Source organism: Phalangium opilio, unplaced genomic scaffold, assembly GCF_054372755.1.
Source record: "Phalangium opilio isolate 3A_F unplaced genomic scaffold, DU_Popi_V2 ptg000021l_1, whole genome shotgun sequence".
Classification (NCBI taxonomy): Eukaryota; Metazoa; Arthropoda; class Arachnida; order Opiliones; family Phalangiidae; genus Phalangium; species Phalangium opilio.
Genome location: NW_028324153.1, coordinates 1,121,149 through 1,140,711, shown reverse-complemented (window position 1 = coordinate 1,140,711; position 19,563 = coordinate 1,121,149). Strand labels below are relative to the sequence as shown.

General features: G+C 37.2%; 1 protein-coding gene and 11 non-coding genes across 12 annotated transcripts; all 12 read right to left on the bottom strand.

The window, feature by feature from the left end:
* Positions 1–1,511: 1,511 nt before the first annotated feature.
* On the bottom strand, positions 1,512–2,934 carry LOC149696404 (uncharacterized). The gene is made up of 3 exons (XM_089867342.1): positions 2,442–2,934; positions 2,093–2,353; positions 1,512–2,050 (listed from the first exon to the last, which is right to left on the bottom strand). Exons 1-3 carry the CDS (start codon positions 2,932–2,934, stop codon positions 1,512–1,514), a joined length of 1,293 nt encoding a protein of 430 aa, XP_089723468.1.
* Positions 2,935–11,089: 8,155 nt separating this feature from the next.
* TRNAR-ACG (transfer RNA arginine (anticodon ACG)) lies at positions 11,090–11,162 on the bottom strand. The gene has a single exon. It is a non-coding gene; the product is annotated as a tRNA-Arg (tRNA).
* A 91-nt stretch (positions 11,163–11,253) lies between these two features.
* Positions 11,254–11,326, bottom strand: TRNAR-ACG (transfer RNA arginine (anticodon ACG)). The gene has a single exon. It is a non-coding gene; the product is annotated as a tRNA-Arg (tRNA).
* Positions 11,327–11,581: 255 nt separating this feature from the next.
* Positions 11,582–11,654, bottom strand: TRNAR-ACG (transfer RNA arginine (anticodon ACG)). The gene has a single exon. It is a non-coding gene; the product is annotated as a tRNA-Arg (tRNA).
* A 942-nt stretch (positions 11,655–12,596) lies between these two features.
* TRNAR-UCG (transfer RNA arginine (anticodon UCG)) lies at positions 12,597–12,669 on the bottom strand. The gene has a single exon. It is a non-coding gene; the product is annotated as a tRNA-Arg (tRNA).
* A 91-nt stretch (positions 12,670–12,760) lies between these two features.
* Positions 12,761–12,833, bottom strand: TRNAR-ACG (transfer RNA arginine (anticodon ACG)). The gene has a single exon. It is a non-coding gene; the product is annotated as a tRNA-Arg (tRNA).
* Positions 12,834–12,924: 91 nt separating this feature from the next.
* Positions 12,925–12,997, bottom strand: TRNAR-ACG (transfer RNA arginine (anticodon ACG)). Its single transcript has one exon. It is a non-coding gene; the product is annotated as a tRNA-Arg (tRNA).
* Positions 12,998–13,088: 91 nt separating this feature from the next.
* On the bottom strand, positions 13,089–13,161 carry TRNAR-UCG (transfer RNA arginine (anticodon UCG)). The gene has a single exon. It is a non-coding gene; the product is annotated as a tRNA-Arg (tRNA).
* An 86-nt stretch (positions 13,162–13,247) lies between these two features.
* TRNAR-ACG (transfer RNA arginine (anticodon ACG)) lies at positions 13,248–13,320 on the bottom strand. The gene has a single exon. It is a non-coding gene; the product is annotated as a tRNA-Arg (tRNA).
* Positions 13,321–13,575: 255 nt separating this feature from the next.
* TRNAR-ACG (transfer RNA arginine (anticodon ACG)) lies at positions 13,576–13,648 on the bottom strand. The gene has a single exon. It is a non-coding gene; the product is annotated as a tRNA-Arg (tRNA).
* A 91-nt stretch (positions 13,649–13,739) lies between these two features.
* Positions 13,740–13,812, bottom strand: TRNAR-ACG (transfer RNA arginine (anticodon ACG)). The gene has a single exon. It is a non-coding gene; the product is annotated as a tRNA-Arg (tRNA).
* A 90-nt stretch (positions 13,813–13,902) lies between these two features.
* TRNAR-UCG (transfer RNA arginine (anticodon UCG)) lies at positions 13,903–13,975 on the bottom strand. The gene has a single exon. It is a non-coding gene; the product is annotated as a tRNA-Arg (tRNA).
* Between the last annotated feature and the right edge of the window lie 5,588 nt (positions 13,976–19,563).

Sequence of the window (19,563 nt, the reverse complement as noted above, 5' to 3'; positions counted from 1 at the left end):
TTTACTTCCACTTTTGGGCAAAGAAAAAAATGAAAAATCATTTTTGAAGTTTTAGTTTTATGTATAGAAAAATACGCTTGGTTTGTATTATCAATGCGATTGTCAGTGTACGTAAGTAATTTCGATTTTTAATAATAGGATTCAAGTTTAATTATAGTCAAATAAAAGTTTATCTGTTATATTTGCGAAATAATAGGGTTTTTTCTTTACTAAGGCCAGTAATTGAAAGTGTAAAGGAATATCATTCCAAATTAAGAACTAAAATTGAAAGTCGTTTAGGCTCGCCATTGAAATTTTAGGCTCGATAGAAGCTCGAAAATAGATTTTGAACATGCAGCTTAAGGCTCGTAGCTCGATAACCGAAAAAAGCAAGGCTCGAGGTTCGGCTCGAACCCAAAAAGTCAGGGCTCGCACAGCCCTAACTCGAGGCTCGGCTCGAAGCTCGATAACCGAAAAAAGCAAGGCTCGAGGTTCGGCTCGAACCCAAAAAGTCAGGGCTCGCACAGCCCTTGCTCGAGGCTCGGCTCGAAGCTCGATAACCGAAAAAAGCAAGGCTCGAGGTTCGGCTCGAACCCAAAAAGTCAGGGCTCGCACAGCCCTAGCTCGAGGCTCGGCTCGAAGCTCGATAACCGAAAAAAGCAAGGCTCGAGGTTCGGCTCGAACCCAAAAAGTCAGGGCTCGCACAGCCCTAGCTCGAGGCTCGGCTCGAAGCTCGATAACCGAAAAAAGCAAGGCTCGAGGTTCGGCTCGAACCCAAAAAGTCAGGGCTCGCACAGCCCTAGCTCGAGCCTCGGCTCGAAGCTCGATAACCGAAAAAAACAAGGCTCGAGGTTCGGCTCGAACCCAAAAAGTCAGGGCTCGCACAGCCCTAAGAAAAAGTACTGTCGCCTAGGTGTGAGAGCTTGCAACTCAGTGTTTTCTTTAGTGGTTTTCAGTTCTCCCCTTCCTCCCATCCGTTTCCCACGGCTAGGCAAAAGAAGTCCCTTTTTTCGATTCTTTACTTACCCTCTTGCTAGTCAGTTTTTTAGGGGGATTCAAGGAGGGAAAATAATACTGTCTTACCCCTTCTACAGCAGCCTTTCTCTCTCTAGCCGAAACCCATGCTCTAGCAGATATTTTACGTGATGCGATATGCTATACGCTTACGAAAAAATAAATTGGTCACCAATCGATCATTAGCAGGGTTAGTACAAAATTTTAGAAATGAATTTCCCAGACTTTTCCAGGTTTTCCCTGACCATTTTTCATGAATTTCCCTGACCATTTATGAAAATTCACACAGATTAATTATATAGAGATATGACGAAAATATATTTAAAAATGACTATATTTTGGTTTACAAATGTAACAATTGAGTAATTTTGAACTTAACCGGCATTTGAGATCAAATTTATCACATTTTAAATTGATTATCACAAAGGTTTAGGAACTTTAGGACACACCACAACCATTTTTTTAATTTAATACTTCCATCTCTAGTTTTCTTATGCTCTTGTTAAGTTCCTCGTCTTCTAATGAACGAGTGAGTGCCATCTTTTGTTTTTCGCTTTTAATTCTTTTAGTTCGCTGAGTTTTCTTTTCTTCAGTTCTTTAACTTTTTTAATTTTTTCATCGTTTTCGACTTTTTCTTTAAGTGCACATTCATAATTGGTGCGAGCCCCTTTGACAAATCTGAGCATATTCTTATCTACGTCAACTTGGTTTAGACCACCAGAAGCGGAAGTACCATCACTAACGTGACGCAAGGCTTTCAGTGAATCTTCGTGTAAATTTTCCACCAACATTCCCTTATTGATGGAAAAGCCACTTTCTACACTGGCGTTGCCATGGGAAAATGTTAAAACTAGTTTACAAACGTTCCATTGATCTTTGTACTTAGATTCTGACATCGTGTCGGAGTAGAAGTTATCAAGTCTTTTTTCTTCACCTTGTTTTGGTTCTTTAAGAAATTTTTCAAATATGACTTTCAATTCACTTTTTGAATTTGATGCTTTGCAAAAAGTGGAAAATTGCTGCTGAGCTTTTTCTGCGACTTTCTTCAATCCAATTACTGCTAAACAATGCTTTCAAGCAAATTTTCAATCTTTCTTGCGCGATTTAGGCTTTTTCGATATTAGTTCTGGGTCTAAAGATGAGATCCCTTTAACAAGGCTATATTTCAATGGGGAACGTTCCAAAATTTTCTTGGCTGTAGCTGTTACAAAATCTCTGCATTGCATTTGAAATTCCCGTTTTTGTTTTTCGCTGATACCGTTGGCCTTAGCTAACTGTGCAGACGCTCCAAAACCGATGTCAACCTTAACTGGGGCTAACAAGTTTTCGTTGTTTGACAAGTCGATGTTGAGAAGTTTACCTATTGAATTTGCACTTCAATAACAGCTGGAGTAACGCATCTTCTCAACAAAACGTTAACCACCTCTAAAAGTGCAGGGTACAAATACGGTCCAAGCGGCAGATCAGATTGAAAGCGACGTAAAAAGGCTCCAAATCACTGGCAATGGTTTTGAAAAATGCCAATTTAGGAAGCATCAAAGGGTCACTCACTCCGTTCTTAACATTGGTAACAGATATATTTGATGGCCATTTAGCAGAAGAGACGTATTTCTTAATATCTTGATAGATTTGAATGGCCCTTTCTGCACACTTGGCATTTTCGACCCACCTTATGGCGCAAAACGTTTGTGGGAAGATTGTCGACCCCGTAACAGATGTATAATCAGCTCGTCTAGCTGGGGTGTCCTTCAGCAAATAATATATTCCTCTTAGGAAAGGGGTTACATCCCATTTAACAAACTTATGTCCAGTTTGCAACGCTCCATTTAAGACATGCAACCCGCAAGATCCCAAGTCTAAAATTTTCCGATCGCTGGGCTCTACCTCTTTTTCATCTCTTAATGAGGTCAAAAATGACCAGTTCACATTAGGGCCATCCATACTTATTTGTAGAATGTTCTCCGTTTTCAAGGGAGAAATACCATCTTTAAACTTGGCAAGAATATCTTTAGCTGTAGCGTGACCCATAAATACTGAATTAAAATATCTGGTTGAAACCTGGCCACGAACATTATCCCAAAATCTAATGTGGGTGTCCATTTGGCCTCTCTGAGATACCTTGTTTAATGCTTCGTCAAAGCATACTACAAAAGTTTCAACTTCTTCCAAATGTTTTTAAGTCGATCTTGAAAATACGGAGCTAAACCGTATGTTATGACGTACTTCGCTTTCTTCTCCTTCATAGCAAATTCTTCTGCAATCTTGCTATCTGGGAACATTCTTTCAAAAAGATCACCGTCTTCATTTAAAGAATGAAATGACTGCCTCTTTTGCACTAGTCGTAATGCCCACAGTATTTCAGCAGAGGTTACTTTTTCTTTGAGGAGATAGCCTGTTATTGATGACTGCCCTTGTGCAGACGACTCTGACTCAGTTTCAGTCACAGTTTGGTTCTGTACAGAAACTTCAGTTGATGTGCTAGGGGATTCTTCCTGGGTCATTGATTTAAACAAGGAAGAGATTCCCACTTGTCTCTGGGTAGCACTTTGTACATTTTTGATGTGCTAAGGACCGGCAGCGTGACTTTTTATAGCTTGTACTCCCATATTGCTCAGTGTAAATGTCTTGTTACAAATTTTGCAAGATGCTTTAATTGCATCAACTTTTACAGACTGAAGCCAAATTTGATATTCCGGGTGTAAATCGGGATTGAGCCAATCATTTTTAAAAATAGTTTTCTTTGATGACATGGTAGAAACCTTAATAAATAAAGCTTTATTAGGATATTCCTATAAGACCAAGGTCTGGTTTACATAGGAGTCCTTCGTAATTTAAGTCAAAAATTTTTTATATTTTTTTAAAATGTTAAAAGAGCTTTGATATAAAATTTAAGCCTTGGTTGAAACAACACTGGTTATATTTATACTCCTAATCATGATGAAAATTCTAGATTATACTTAAGAACATATACAGGTTTATTTTGCTTTAATATTTCAAATTTATTGTGTATGAAATTTGAGTAACAAATTGAACTTACAGTTAAACTTCGGTCATGACAACAATAAAACGGCGCGGCATGCCTGCGGCGTACGCGCACCCGCCAATTCGATACTCCATGAGACTCTCATTCCATGTTGCTGCCGCCGCCACCACCTTAGAGGGTCGCTACTAGTCACTAGAGTGTGTGCCTAGTCATAGCCCACTCGATCACGACGCAAGCTGCTCGCGCTATCATCTACTTATATTTTGCACACAAACTAAATTTTTCCTAACAGAACTTTAAGCAACAGAATTATTTCCAACTTTATGGGCAAATTTTCAATTTCCCTTACTTTTCCCTGACTTTTTGGCCCCAATCTCATTTTCCCTGACTTTTCCCTGACCTTTTGGTGCCATTTTCTATTTCCCTAACTTTTCCAGGTTTTCCATGTCGTGTACGAACCCTGATTAGGTGGAAACGTATTGGTCTATGAGAAAGGTATTATGTATCAATTGGTTAAAAGTTTCCATTATCGAACCGCCTGGGAACGTATTGTTGCAAATTGAATTCAAACTAATACCTATAAATTCCCTATTAATCTGGCTATGGGAGGTAGATTGGTGGCTAAGACCAATTAAAAGCCATTTAACACTATTAAAATTCCAATAAGAAGGTCAAATGGAATCGTGTTGGAGAATTCATGACCATAAATTCCCAATTGCGACAAATTTAACACTGTTTTAATCTTGGTGCTTTGAACCAATAAAAGGCCAATTAACACCGTTAAAATTCCAGTAGGAAGCTATAATGGAGTCGTCTGGGTGAGGGCTATATATTCCCAATTGCCACAAATATAATCCTTCTAAATCTCGCTATGGGAAGTAGATTGGTAGGCCTATCTTAGACAAATAAAGACCATTTTACACCATTACAGTTCCACTTGGTATGTTTTTTGCTACCAATTGATGAGATTGCAATTAATTTGGCTGTTAAGTATTTGGAGGTGCGTTTCTCCAATGAATTACCGTAACTGTTGTACAATCTGTAAATTTTAGGTCACCATGGTGATACTTATATGAACGAACAACATTATAGTGTTTTTCATTTTTATTAAAGGGATAGGTTCAATGTTTTCCGACTAGTACAAGATGAGGGCAGTTTTAGGTAAAAAAATGTGCCTAAAATTATGTGTGCCAAAAAAAATCGAATTAAAACGTTTAAAATTAAGAAAAGTACGTTAGATATTTTGAAATTCAAACTAGCCACGAAATACCGCCCAACTTGTTTTTCACACTATGACGTTGCAAATGTCTCTAGATTCATTGGTTGTTTGGAAATAGGAGAATGAAGGGAGCTCTAGACCACTGTATAGTAGCTTTTCACTTTCACTATCACTGGGGAAACGGCGCATATTTGAGAAGACCTTTGTAAACATAATTCTGATTTTTCATGTTTATTATCCTTTGTTCTCTTAACTCTCGGTTACGTTGTAGAGTAAGGATGATAGAGATTTGTCAAAACTGTTACAGGTAATGTCCAAAAAACCACATTTTTGCGCTATTTTGGCAAAGGCTTAGCTTCCATGTATAATAATGGTATCGCCATATTTTAGCCTAATGGCCCTAATCTAAGCTTTAACATATTTTTAATTTTAATTAAACATAGTAAAACTACTACTTTGAACACCAAAATTACAGTGAAACTATTTACCTTCCTTTATAACTTTCAAAGCAACCCCGTATCGAAATGAGTTATATTAATTTGGCGAAAATGCAGAATAGTATGAAAACTACTTTTAGGAGTAAATCTACTGTACCTCCGAGCGAGAGGAAAGTCGCGGGAGTAATTTAGTTTTTTCGCTCTGTTTTTGCAAACGCCTGTAGAGGGGGCAGTGATCGGAACGGCGCCGAAATCTAATACTTTTAAAAATTAGTTAAAAATAGTTAAGTTATTAAAACTATCAATATCTATATATTCTTGAAAACGTAATTTTAGGTTCTATCTGATTTAAAAAAAAGAAAGCTTTTCATTAGTAGTCAAAAGATTGATTCTATCCCTTTAACTTAGAGGACAAAAAATAGATTTTGATGCATTTTTACCGGTTTTCGCTATACTAGTCATGTTTAGTACGTGTTAAACTTAAACTCGATTGTCTGAAAAGCTAATCAACCGGCCTTAATAAACAAGTCTGGCATTTCAGTGGTGCACTATATCCATAAGGGTCAATATCATTGGTACAAAATACGGTCACCAGAACCATTAGATAACGCAGGTAAATTCCAAGTATTAATAGGACCTAACAAAAATGAAGATAGTCCTAGATCAGTTCACTTTTGTCTTGTGTGTCCTAAATCAGACGTTCATTACGATGGTTTATGGATATAATGTGTATTCACCCAACTATTTTTATTGTCCGCTTATACAAAAAGTAAGAGAAAAGCATGTTTGTTTAAATTTTGCTTTAATGTAAACTAGTGCATAAAACGTGCATTAACGTAGGTTAAGCTTTCGTGAGGAACGAGTAAATCGATCATTTTCAAACCGTAAGTTCCGATAGCAAACAGATAACAATAACGGCTGAAATCTGAAAGTAGCTTATCTTTGTGTACCGAATAATATTGGGAAAATTTAAGAAAAACAGTACAGTGAATTATATGTATGCTAGCTAGGAACGACCGTTAATCGTTGTTTCATAATTTAATGGTGGACACCAGTGTTTGCATTTGGTAATTTCCCCAATGTTCGCTACTTTAACGACCAGAATCATTATCGTGGTTATACTGTATGGATACTTTATGGTTGTTGTTGATGATAATAACCGGTCGTGTATTTCAAATGTTAAGTATCATCTCGAAGAGCAAGTTCGTAAAATTCTTGCCTCTCCTTTTTTAAAAAAACTAGATAATATGCATTGATTAGAATGTCTCTGCAATAAACTGGACAATAGGTATTGTATTGTATGCCCACAAAGGTATGACAGTGTTGCTTTTCTATATCAGAGAGAATGGAAGTTTCATTAATAATGCAATAATTGGTCTCCCTAAATAGTACTTGAGGGTGATAAATTGCTAGCAACCAATGGGAAACAGAATTAACCATTCGTTAAAAAACACTCGCAAATATCTTGTAAAACAAGAGAGAATTTTTCCCTCTTACATATTTACCAACTACTACTACACTGCTAATAAAAAGGAAGTTTGCTTGAATAGTGAATTGTGCGCTACAGCCACACTTTTAGTGGTGCACCCCACCAGGCGTGGATGTTCATAATTAGTTTATTCATTTAAGGAAACGTCGAATTCTTTATTCATCTGCTACATCCATACCACTAGTTCCTACAAATCCAAACTTTGTGAATATTATAAGCATGTACTGAGATACCTTTGCGCCGAGATTTATACAAATCTGTGGTGGGGGGTGAGGCTTTCAAGAGCTCCAATAAATCTCGGAATCGTCGCCATCTTTTAACATTGAATGCGCATCTTTCAAGGCGAATATTACCGAATACGCTGATGGCTTCGATTTTTAGAAAAGATTTGGATAAGATTAAGTTTTATTTTCTCACTAGTCTACCCAAAGTCCTATGGAACCCGTATCCCCATCTTTTACGTAGACGTGTGTTTGAAATAAACTTGGCTTTACTATCAATATATTTTTGCGTTATTTTCCAAAATTCGCGTGCTCACAAATCAATCTAAGGTTGAAAAATCATAAAGTATATTGCAGTAAATCTAAAACCATATTCTGAAACATTATCCCTTGCCTAAAAAGAAAGAGACGATCCTTCAAGGGGTTCCAGAAATGTATTCAGTGTTATTTTTGTGTTTTACAAAAAACTATGTTCCGTTTACACGAGAAAATTTTACATGATTTCATCTACTTTAGTGAGAAACGGAAACAATTTTCTACAGTTTGATGTTTTAACTAATTAAATTATTTGATTTTATTAAATCCGATAGTACAAAACGTTTTATAGATTAAACACTAAATAAGATGCAATTACGCACTTATCAAAAACTTTGCTTCAATTTGATGTTTTAAAATATTGCAGTTAGTCACCATAGTTTTAATTATTTAAATAAATTTTTAAAAAGAATTTTAAATTTAGTTCAATACTTTTGGTAATTTGCAAAATGTTGTCTTTCAGGTTATCAAGCCCTAAAACTTGTATTTAACAAATGGCCCAAAGGCAGTGCTCGTAATAGTAGCCACATTGTACTGTTTTGTACTTACCGAAAACTTAAGTGAATTGCCCATAGATGCGCTTTCCATAACCATTCCTAAAAATATTACCTGTACCTGTAATCCACATGTAAACCTTAACAGAACGAAATGAAAGTATGAGATAATAGCCCCTCGATGCGCTACGTTTCACAGTGATCAAATTGACTTTAAGTTTCAGACGTGGCTAACTGAACATCATATTAACTTGACAGTGGACGATTATTGAATTTCTCTCTTTTGCAAGATTTAACGCATCTTTTTTTAAAAACCACTCTGTGTATGTATCTGTAACTCAGTGGTAGCAAACAGGTTTTCTGATCGGTAGCGTTAGCGTTGGTATTATTATAATTATTATTATTGGGGGAGGGGGCTCACGCCCTAGCACCGATGCCAGAGGCATATTTTGCACCCTCATATTCAGGCCTTGAAGAGACCCGTGGCCGTGGCGTAACGTAGAATTCGTTCCGCCGTCATGGAAGAGACCCGCGAGGGCTCCACAGTATGTGAATCAAAGTGATCTAGTCTGAGTAAGGCGAAGTTTGACGCACCCTCCTACCACTGCCCCACAAAAAATCGTTAGACTGAGTTGAATTTTTGGCAACGCTAAATTGTTGGGTCGGACCGCGCATTTAGAAAAATCTTTTTCAGACCCTGCGCTACTGAAGATCTCAAAAAGGCCTACCCGGGCCCCGACCCTGCCCTATTGAAGATCACAAAAAAAGCATACCCGGGTCAAACCCTGCCCTATTGAAGATAATAAAAATGTTAACCCGGGTAGACGGTATGATAACCCTACCCGACCGGACCAGCAAAACATGTTAAGAAATTAAGACATTGAAATATTTAAGAATTTTTTGATAGATTCTAATCTATAAACTCTTAATGTGTCTATGCACAAATCCATACTCACCGACTTGGACGTATGTAAAATATAATTTGTTGAAACTTTCAATAAATATTACAAATATTTTTCAACTGTATTTTAGGCTCGAACAAATTGAAATAAGATTCGCTTTTGAAACTTCGCGAGACACGGGCGTTAGATAAAGAGAAAAAACCATACCGGTCTCCTGCCGCGCGATATTCAAAATATCGTATGACTCAATAAAATTTATAACCCCATTTGTCAGACCAATCATCATCTTGAAAAATTTCGACTTCATGCAAAAGTTGTTGAAATTTCTCGTTTAATGGACATCGTATACACGGCCGCTCATACTTCCCATATTGTTATATTAATAGCCTTTCATTGCTATCTTTTTGGATGTAAATTTGAATAAGGAAAAAACTCGAGAATAGAGAAGTTTTCATGAAACATTACCTATTGAAATACTAATTTCCCTTTAACAGAATAAACACTCACGAAAAAGGGCCGCAGTATTGTATACATTTTACCAGTAAAACCTATCTATATTCACACATCTGGTAGGCTTATTTCTGGTAATTTTAAAAACGTTTAACAGACTCATTGTGAAACTACAATCCTCTTTAAAATTACTCAACGAAACCACATTCCCATCACAGTTTGCTCTCCCTTTAAAAACTGAAATAACCAATACGCATACTAGTTAGACTTTAGGCGACGTGGAAAAAAGATAAGAACAACACTTATGTCAGATTGGTTTTAATTTTCAAAAATCATCCGTGTCTAAATAAATAATAATAATAATAATTCTTTAATGTACACAGCAACAATACAAAAGTACCTACAAGGTTGTGCACAGTGTAAAATTAAATTAAGTTAAAACCAGAAAAAAAACAAAACTTTCCAATATGGAATTCGTCCGTAGGGGATACAATAAATTATATATGTTAAAATTAAGTATACATTAAGATAACTCTAAATAACTAAAATTATCTTAAGATATTACGTTCTAGTACCATCGATTTTAGTTTTCTTTAAGTTGAGAACACCATTAAACAAGTCTAAAGAGTTACCAAAGTCGTTATAATTAGTCATCATCCTATTTATTGGGTTGACTTTCAAGTTCTTGTAAAATAGTAAACGACTTCTAGTGTTACAGTTCGATACATTAAAGCTTATCTGATCCAAAATATCCGTACAGGTAACTTTATGATTTATGATTTTAGACAAAAATATTATGTCAAATTTTAATAAAACCAACTGTAGTATTTCTAGTTGTAATGACAGTAGCACTTCGTCGTAATGGTAAGTTTTCAGATTCGTGAAATACGTCTTATAGTAAAAGATAAATTTTCCTTGTACCGATTCCAATTTTTCTAGATTAGTTTTACAAGTCTGGCTATAGCTTAAGGAACCGAATGTCAAAATAGGACGAACAATAGTTTTGAATAATAGTAAAAAACAGGAGTGTGAGCGGATCTGTCGTGATATGCTCAAGGCCCCTCCTAGCGTTCTGCGTGTCCACGTGATCCGTGAGAGAGGGTAAAGCCAGTTTGGAGTAATTCAAGATGGCGGCCACTCAAGGGGGAGGAGTCAGGTTTTTTCGATCTCCTCTTTTTACCTGTCAGTATTTGATTGATTGTATAGGCTTATAATAAAAGATGGTTTTGTAGGAATAAAGACCATAATATAAAGTGAAAATTATTATTGACAAATTTATTCTAATCGTAATAAAACTAATCGCAATTAACATACACAAAAAATGTCTGCAGACAAAACCCCAATTAATTAAAAATACAAAAATTATATAAACAAATTAATTTTACAAATTTACTTAAGATAAGGGGTCGTGGTGTAGTCGGGAAAAACTCTTACTTTATCGACGACGGCTTGATATGTTTTAGTTTGATCAATGGTAATTAAAGTGTGAAAGCCCGTTAGAGGTTGATCACAATGCTATTGAAGCATTGAAATATTATAAATTTCCCTTCCTTTTTACTCCAATAATCATCTTTAAATGGTAATACCGAGCTTGCCAGGACTCGAACCTGGAATTTTCTGCTCCGTAGGCAGACGCGTTATCCATTGCGCCACAAGCCCGTTATAGGTTGATCAAAATGCTATTGAAGCATTGAAATATTATAAATTTCCCTTCCTTTTTACTCCAATAATCATCTTTAAATGGTAATACCGAGCTTGCCAGGACTCGAACCTGGAATCTTCTGCTCCGTAGGCAGACGCGTTATCCATTGCGCCACAAGCCCATTAGAGGTTGATCAAACTGAAATTGAAGCATTGAAATATTATAAATTTCCCTTCCTTTTTACTCCAATAATCATCTTTAAATGGTAATACCGAGCTTGCCAGGACTCGAACCTGGAATTTTCTGCTCAGTAGGCAGACGCGTTATCCATTGCGCCAAAAGCCCGTTAGAGGTTGATCAAAATGATATTGAAGCATTGAAATATTATAAATTTCCCTTCCGTTATACTCTAAAAATCATCTTTATATATTAATACCGAGCTTTCCAGGACTCGAACCTGGAATCATCTGCTCCGTAGGCAGACGCGTTATCCATTGCGCCACAAGCCCGTTAGAGGCTGTTCAAAATGCTATTGAAGCATTGCAATATTATAAATTTCCCTTCCGTTATACTCTAATAATCATCTTTAAATGTTAATACCGAGCTTGCCAGGACTCGAACCTGGAATCTTTTGCTCCGTAGGCAGACGCGTTATCCTTTGCGCCACAAGCCCGTTAGAGGTTGACAAAAATGATATTGAAGCATTAATTTTTATAAATTTCCCTTCCGTTATACCAGAAGTGGTATGAGACTAGAAGTGAAGGGCTCTAGCATTGATAGTAGATCCTGGCACTAGTGAACAAATTTGAGGATTTTATTCCGCTTCCCACGCGCTAAAACTAGAAAGAGAAAAATTGGTCGAGTTCCAAAAACATTTCCTATCCCCTTCCCCTCAACCTAAAGCGGCCAAACACGGACCCGGCTCCTTGAATCTAGTTCGGCCGTCTACCACCGCGAGCGTCTCACCGTTTTGGAGGGAAAATTCAGAAACCGCTACTAGAGGGCCAACCGTTCTTGTGTTATCAAGTCTTTTCACTAATGCCGAGTGAAGAATTTGGTTAGCTCAGTACTTCTAGTCTCATACCACTTCTGGTTATACTCTAATAATCATCTTTAAATGGTAATACCGAGCTTGCCAGGACTCGAACCTTTAATCTTCTGCTTCGAAGGCAGACGCGTTATCCATTAAGCCACAAGCCCTTGCTTCGTATGATAAATAAAATTTCCAAACATTGTATTTATGCATTCTTTATGACGCATAAAATATCTTTTACGAAAATAAACAAAGAGCTTGCCAGGACTCGAACCTGCAATCTTCTGCTCCGTAGGCAGACGCGTTATCCGTTGCGCCACAAGCCCGTTAGAGGTTGATCAAAAATGATATTGAAGCATTGAAATATTATAAATTTCCCTTCCGTTATACTCTAATGATCATCTTTAAATGGTAATACCGAGCTTGCCAGGACTCGAACCTGGAATTTTCTGCTTCGAAGGCAGACGCGTTATCCATTGCGCCACAAGCCCGTTATAGGTTGATCAAAATGCTATTGAAGCATTGAAATATTATAAATTTCCCTTCCTTTTTACTCCAATAATCATCTTTAAATGGTAATACCGAGCTTGCCAGGACTCGAACCTGGAATTTTCTGCTTCGTAGGCAGACGCGTTATCCATTGCGCCACAAGCCCGTTATAGGTTGATCAAAATGCTATTGAAGCATTGAAATATTATAAATTTCCCTTCCTTTTTACTCCAATAATCATCTTTAAATGGTAATACCGAGCTTGCCAGGACTCGAACCTGGAATCTTCTGCTCCGTAAGCAGACGCGTTATCCATTGCGCCACAAGCCCGTTAGAGGTTGATCAAACTGAAATTGAAGCATTGAAATATTATAAATTTCCCTTCCGTTATACTCTAATAATCATCTTTAAATGTTAATACCGAGCTTGCCAGGACTCGAACCTGGAATCTTCTGCTTCGAAGGCAGACGCGTTATCCATTACGCCACAGGCCCTTGCTTCGTATTACAAATAAAATTTCCATACATTGTATTTATGCATTCTTTATGACGCATAAAAGATCTTTAACGAAAATAAACAACGTGCTTGCCAGGACTCGAACCTGGAATCTTCTGCTCCGTAGGCAGACGCGTTATCCATTGCGCCACAAGCCCGTTATAGGTTGATCAAAATGCTATTGAAGCATTGAAATATTATAAATTTCCCTTCCTTTTTACTCCAATAATCATCTTTAAATGGTAATACCGAGCTTGCCAGGACTCGAACCTGGAATTTTCTGCTCAGTAGGCAGACGCGTTATCCATTGCGCCAAAAGCCCGTTAGAGGTTGATCAAAATGATATTGAAGCATTGAAATATTATAAATTTCCCTTCCGTTATACTCTAAAAATCATCTTTATATGTTAATACCGAGCTTTCCAGGACTCGAACCTGGAATCATCTGCTCCGTAGGCAGACGCGTTATCCATTGCGCCACAAGCCCGTTAGAGGCTGTTCAAAATGCTATTGAAGCATTGCAATATTATAAATTTCCCTTCCGTTATACTCTAATAATCATCTTTAAATGTTAATACCGAGCTTGCCAGGACTCGAACCTGGAATCTTATGCTCCGTAGGCAGACGCGTTATCCTTTGCGCCACAAGCCCGTTAGAGGTTGACAAAAATGATATTGAAGCATTAATTTTTATAAATTTCCCTTCCGTTATACTCTAATAATCATCTTTAAATGGTAATACCGAGCTTGCCAGGACTCGAACCTGGAATTTTCTGCTTCGAAGGCAGACGCGTTATCCATTACGCCACAAGCCCGTGCTTCGCATTTTAAATAAAATTACAAACTTATTTACCTAGATATGGAATTATTTCTCTTTTTTGAAGTAAAATTTATGAAATATTGAAGCAGTATTCCAAGCATAGCGAATATACAGTAAAGCAGACGACATTTTACATCCAATAAGAATAAATCTCGGACACATGGAAATCAGTCAATAGGGAAAAGATCAGGAAATGAAGTCTACGCTTCAGCTGTTTACCGTTTATTCTGATAGCTACATTCACAACTGGTTTGCAGTGTAAACACTATCGTCTCGTCTCACCTCAACAATATTCTTAGTTTGCCAACATGAATGTTAAAGTTAAATAACACCAAAGCTTAATTGTAGCTAGACGCACAAATAGTCAATGCGCACCATAAAGAGAATAAAAAGTCTGTTGCTACTACCCGTTTACCATTAGCCCTTTTACTATTCTAATTGCCACCATGATCTTTTCTTCTAATATAAAATCTTAACCTGATTATTTAAGAGTGTTTTATCTTTCGGCTCACTCTGAACCGTTGATGTCTCTTCATTTCAGACACGAAAATGAAAGCCCAAAGTTTGCTTCACCTCAGGCCTCAATTATTTACTCTTTGTTTCACTAAGCCTATTGCGGATAATACTTGATATACCCGCTGGAGTCTAGGTCTTAGTTTTCTTCATGAAATCACTAAATCAAGGATTATTCTATATACAGATGTAGTAAAGCTTACGTAATATATAAACAGCCATTTCAAATAACAATATTAAAAAAAATCTTTGGAATATCAAAATGAAACAGAGCTTTAAAGCTACAAAAGTACTAAACGCATCATAATTACGAAAAATACTTCCACATATTCACTTTATATTATGGAAAAAGGGACTATTAAGGTTCTGTATGATTTCTTAACACATCAACACAAGGCTAACTGCTAACGCGACGCACTAGTGTAACAATGGACGGACACACACAGACAAATACATAGACTTCTACTTTACTCTTTCCGTATTAATTCTGTGTTGAGAAACAGGATTATCTCGAATACTAAGACAAGGAAGGATTATAAAATATGAAACATGGAGTGGAAGCTGTATCCTTATTACTCAGTTTTTTATTAACTAACGTTATCATTACTTGTCCGATATTAGCTTTGCAAAAGAGTTTCCGTGGTTTGTAATACAATGGAGTAACGTCTTTTTTACTCTCTCTATATTGACTATGAAATGTGTATAGTGTTTCGACTTCGTACGCAATCTTCATTACTCGTCCTATATAAAATTTGACTAGAAATTTTTGATTGATAGAGGTTTTTCTTAAACAATTTCTTAAATTTATTTGATATTAATTATTATCTTCGTCAGATATTTGCTTTAGTTATACTTACATCGTTTTAAGAAACTTTATTCGTAATATCGTTTGAACTTAAACTATTATTTTGGTTTCCCCGCTAGCGTACTGCCTTTGCCAAAGTTTTGGAAATCTAGGGTATATATAGCAATCGTCTCCCAGTAAATAATAAGAAAATGCGCATTTGCGAAAACCTTTGGTGGTGATCCCACCTTAGGGAGGCTAGACGTTTCTCGTAACCCTAGCTGATCGCCGCGTAAATCTTAACCATAACAGCGATGATAGAGTAACAGCCAGTGTTGCAGATTGGTGTCTATGTGGTATAGATGAAAGACCAGTTGATGGTGAATTTAGAAGCCAATGTTGCAGATTGGTGTCTATGTGGTATAGACGGAAGACTAGTGCATGGTGGTGTTAGAGGCCATCAAGTAGCGACAGTTTTCCGAATTTCTGTGAACTGCGAACGCAGTCCGGAAACTAACAATACGTTTGCTCCGATTTCCCAACTGCGAACGCGGTGACAGACACACACACACACAGACACACACACACGTCCAGTGTAATACCTCTCCGTGACATACGTCACTCGGAGAGGTAAAAAATTCCTTAAAGGGCGAGTCTCATTTCAAAATACATTATTTAGATCCAATTAAATGAGGTTTTCTCTATATAATGTGATAAATTTCGTTAAATAATAAGGTAATAGAGATATCTCAGTTGTGACGTCAGTGGGCGGCCATGTTTGGTTCCGCTTTGGTCACACTAAGGTATAGAATTTTACGATTGGAATAAGACTCACTCTTTAATGAAGAACAAGCGACCCACCGTTATTTTTGTTCTTCATGGTAGACTCGCGTGTTTTAGTGTTTTGGTTATAACAATTTTAAAAAGATAAACATTTTCCCTTTCGCGTCTGACATTTTTAATCATGGTTTATTTGTTTTTATTTCAAAATATTTAGTTTTATTTTATTTACCCGATTGCCCACAAAAGCAATCATGAAATTCCAATCACTCAATAAAAGCTACAAGAGTTCTCGCAAGTTTTTCCCCATTTCGATTTGAACCCTCGCAACCGTTCAGTGAGAGAGAGTAAACGCATGATTTTCCTCATTTAAACTCATGTACAGGTTGACCAAACCAGTTCGGCTCGAGTTTCCGGAGAAGCGACATTTTTAAAATCACCTATTAAGTATTGATCATACTCTTTTAGTTTAATACATCCTACGTGGTCTAATCTAGTTAGCAGGTTAATTAAAAGCCTTAACTTAAACGTCACCAAACCCCAATGATACAAACAATCAAGTTGTAAACAGGCTCTTTTTCATGTTAATTTTTATTAATGTTCTTTAGATTTATTACATAAACATAGGAAATGATATTCATGGAACTCGGCGGTGTCATTGGAGAGGGGCATTGTGATTCCGGAATCTAGACATGACTCATTTCCCACTTTGAATATTTTGTTACATTTTGGTTCAATTTTTATCGCTTACTAATTTGGGAGACTTCGAAGCGCGGGGCTTATTATTCTCACGTTGACTTTATGCGTCAATTCAGCTACTTTCCAGCATTATTCGCTGGCAATTAAAAGACCATTTCCGATTTCGATATTAATGAGAGGGAAAGGCACGGGGTTAAAACTCAGCCCTGGTCGCTGGTATTAGTACTAGTACAGTCGTATACCGTATACACGAACCACACTAGGCATCGCGTCTGCGCGGTGACGCTGGTTGACTCTTATCGTGCATGACTCGCGAACAAAGAGAAAAAACGCCCATGTCTTGGGTTATCCACTCCTAAGTTCTAATCCTTCAATTTGTAAACGATAGGATTTACGTGGGTCAACAATCAATAAAAAATGGCGCTGAACGTAACTGAGTTTCTTGGAAATGACGGATATTTCAAATACAGGTGGCCGATTTGCATTTTCCAATTGTAATTTAGTTAATGTCTATTCTACAATTACTATCTATTATTGCAGTTACGCCAATGGAACTCCCGTAAACATCATGACAATAGAGGTGAGTTTATCAACAGCCGGTGGCGTTAATAAATAGCTTCTCTCGTTGACAGTTACATTTCTTGACAGGAACATTGGCATGAAAAAACCAATAGAGACTTGTATATGTTCATGGCGGAATATTTACAGCGATTCTTCAACATGAAGTAAATGTCATTATTCAAACTAATAATTGGGAATATAAAATATAGGAATAAAAAAGAATAAATTTTAATCAAAAAGAAATTAATAATTAGTTACCTCATTTTAATCATACGAATATTTCTGTATCGTTCTCTTTGACTCGATTAATTGTTTACGGAGATTAGTAATCGAATTTTTCTTTCAATGGTATTAGAACCAGAGTCAAAAAACAATTACTTTTCGCACACACACCACACTAAATATTGATTTATTTTCGAAGATTTCAAAAAACGAATATCAACCCTCTTAAGGAGTATAAATTCTCATTTAACACAATTACTTTTCACTATGACTTTCAGGGTGAATTTCCAAGAGCGTGTAGTTAAGTACCGTGACTTTATAAATAACTTCTTCGATAAACCTTCTTTCTTTCACGTAAGTGATTTTAAAATTTAATCAAGTTCCGAAGTACAAATTATTATCATTTAACGCTTACAATGTATTTAGAAAGCGCACATTATCATGTATGACCTGGTAGGCTCAGTTTTCGATCAAGTTCGACTGGACCGTTTCACCCCGTCTCCGCCCTGTGGCATTCTCAAAACAATTGTCGTTTCCCAACCCCAAGTGACAGTCACGTCCACTTCCTGGTCCTTCTTAAATATGGACACCGATGTAAACGACGCTTATTGAGAAGTTAAGCTCGAGTCATTGAACTATATTCTGCGTTCAATTATGTGGAGATTTTAACGGTGTCAACCTTGGTCCTTCTGTCGCTATTGCTCGTCGTTCACTCCATCGTAACCAACAAGTACAAACTGTTGCCCACCATGAAGACAGTCAAAAAACTGGCTCTTGAATCCCTTCAAAATGTTTGGGACAACGCGTCGCTATTGTGCGCCGAAGGTAAGAGATTAAGTGAAAAGAATTCACTCTTCCGAGAGCCAGTTTCGTACTTGGATTGTAGTCCTCTTCATTACGAAAGATGGCCGGCTCTTTAATCGGGCATTCGAGCTAACGTCGTAATTTCCTTCCGTAGCGATTCCCTTCGTTTTGCCCCAAATTACTTGTCGTCTGCTGGCCGCGTCGTGGATGATCTGCGCCACTTTCATTCTCTTTTTCTTAGGTTGTTTCATGCGGACGGAATTCACGACTGAAAGCTACAATCCCGTTGATTCTCTCTCGGACTTGATCAAATCGAGAATTCCACCTGTGATGATAAGATATGCCACTGCTGTGTATCTGGAAAATTGGTACATATCTAGCCTTCTTGGAGACAAGTTCTCTATTCTTCTGACGTCACTGTCTTGTATCTATAGTCAAAACACGACCCAGTTGTTAAGGAATGGTTCGACGCACTCAATCCAAAGGAAATGTTTTACGACTCGCCACCGGATTTAAATTCAATTCATGCCTTAGTTCCCGTTATTTCTGGAAAGAAAGCCATGATCGTGCAGGACACTCAGCTGCCCGGTATGATCAGCTCTTCGAAATCGAACGAATTCTTGCTGGACAATGGAGGACTTCATTTTTCGCGAGACGGTATTTCTCTCAACTACTTATACCTCGTTTTCAACACCTCTTGGATGAGAGAAAGTCCGCAAATCGAAAAAAACGTCCAACTGAGGTCAGTCTAAATTTTATCAAAGCAATGGTTAACAGTCTTGACAATTGAATGTCGTATCGCAGCGTGGCACCTATTTTCGAAATGCAAATTTTCAAATATCACGACTTACAATTGCATTATAAAATTGAACGGATTACATGGAAGAGACCGTTGAAAGACGCGGTTGCCTTGGATTTGAGTAGCGTCAGTGTTCCTTTCTACTTTCTTCTCACGCTGTTGTCAGCGACAGTAGCCGTCCTCATAACCGAAATAATCTTCAACTTATTCGATTAAACGACGAAAATTAGATACTTCGCTACACAAAATTGGAATTTCTCTAAAATACAAAATACTTCGAAATCACTCCATTTTATCTCGCACTTAAATTGTACTCTTTAACTTATATAGAGCCTATTACGCACTTAAGATCATATCAATTAAAACTGGCAAATGAGGTGTCGAGTCAGGCGAGGTTTACTCGTAACACTTTGACGTCATA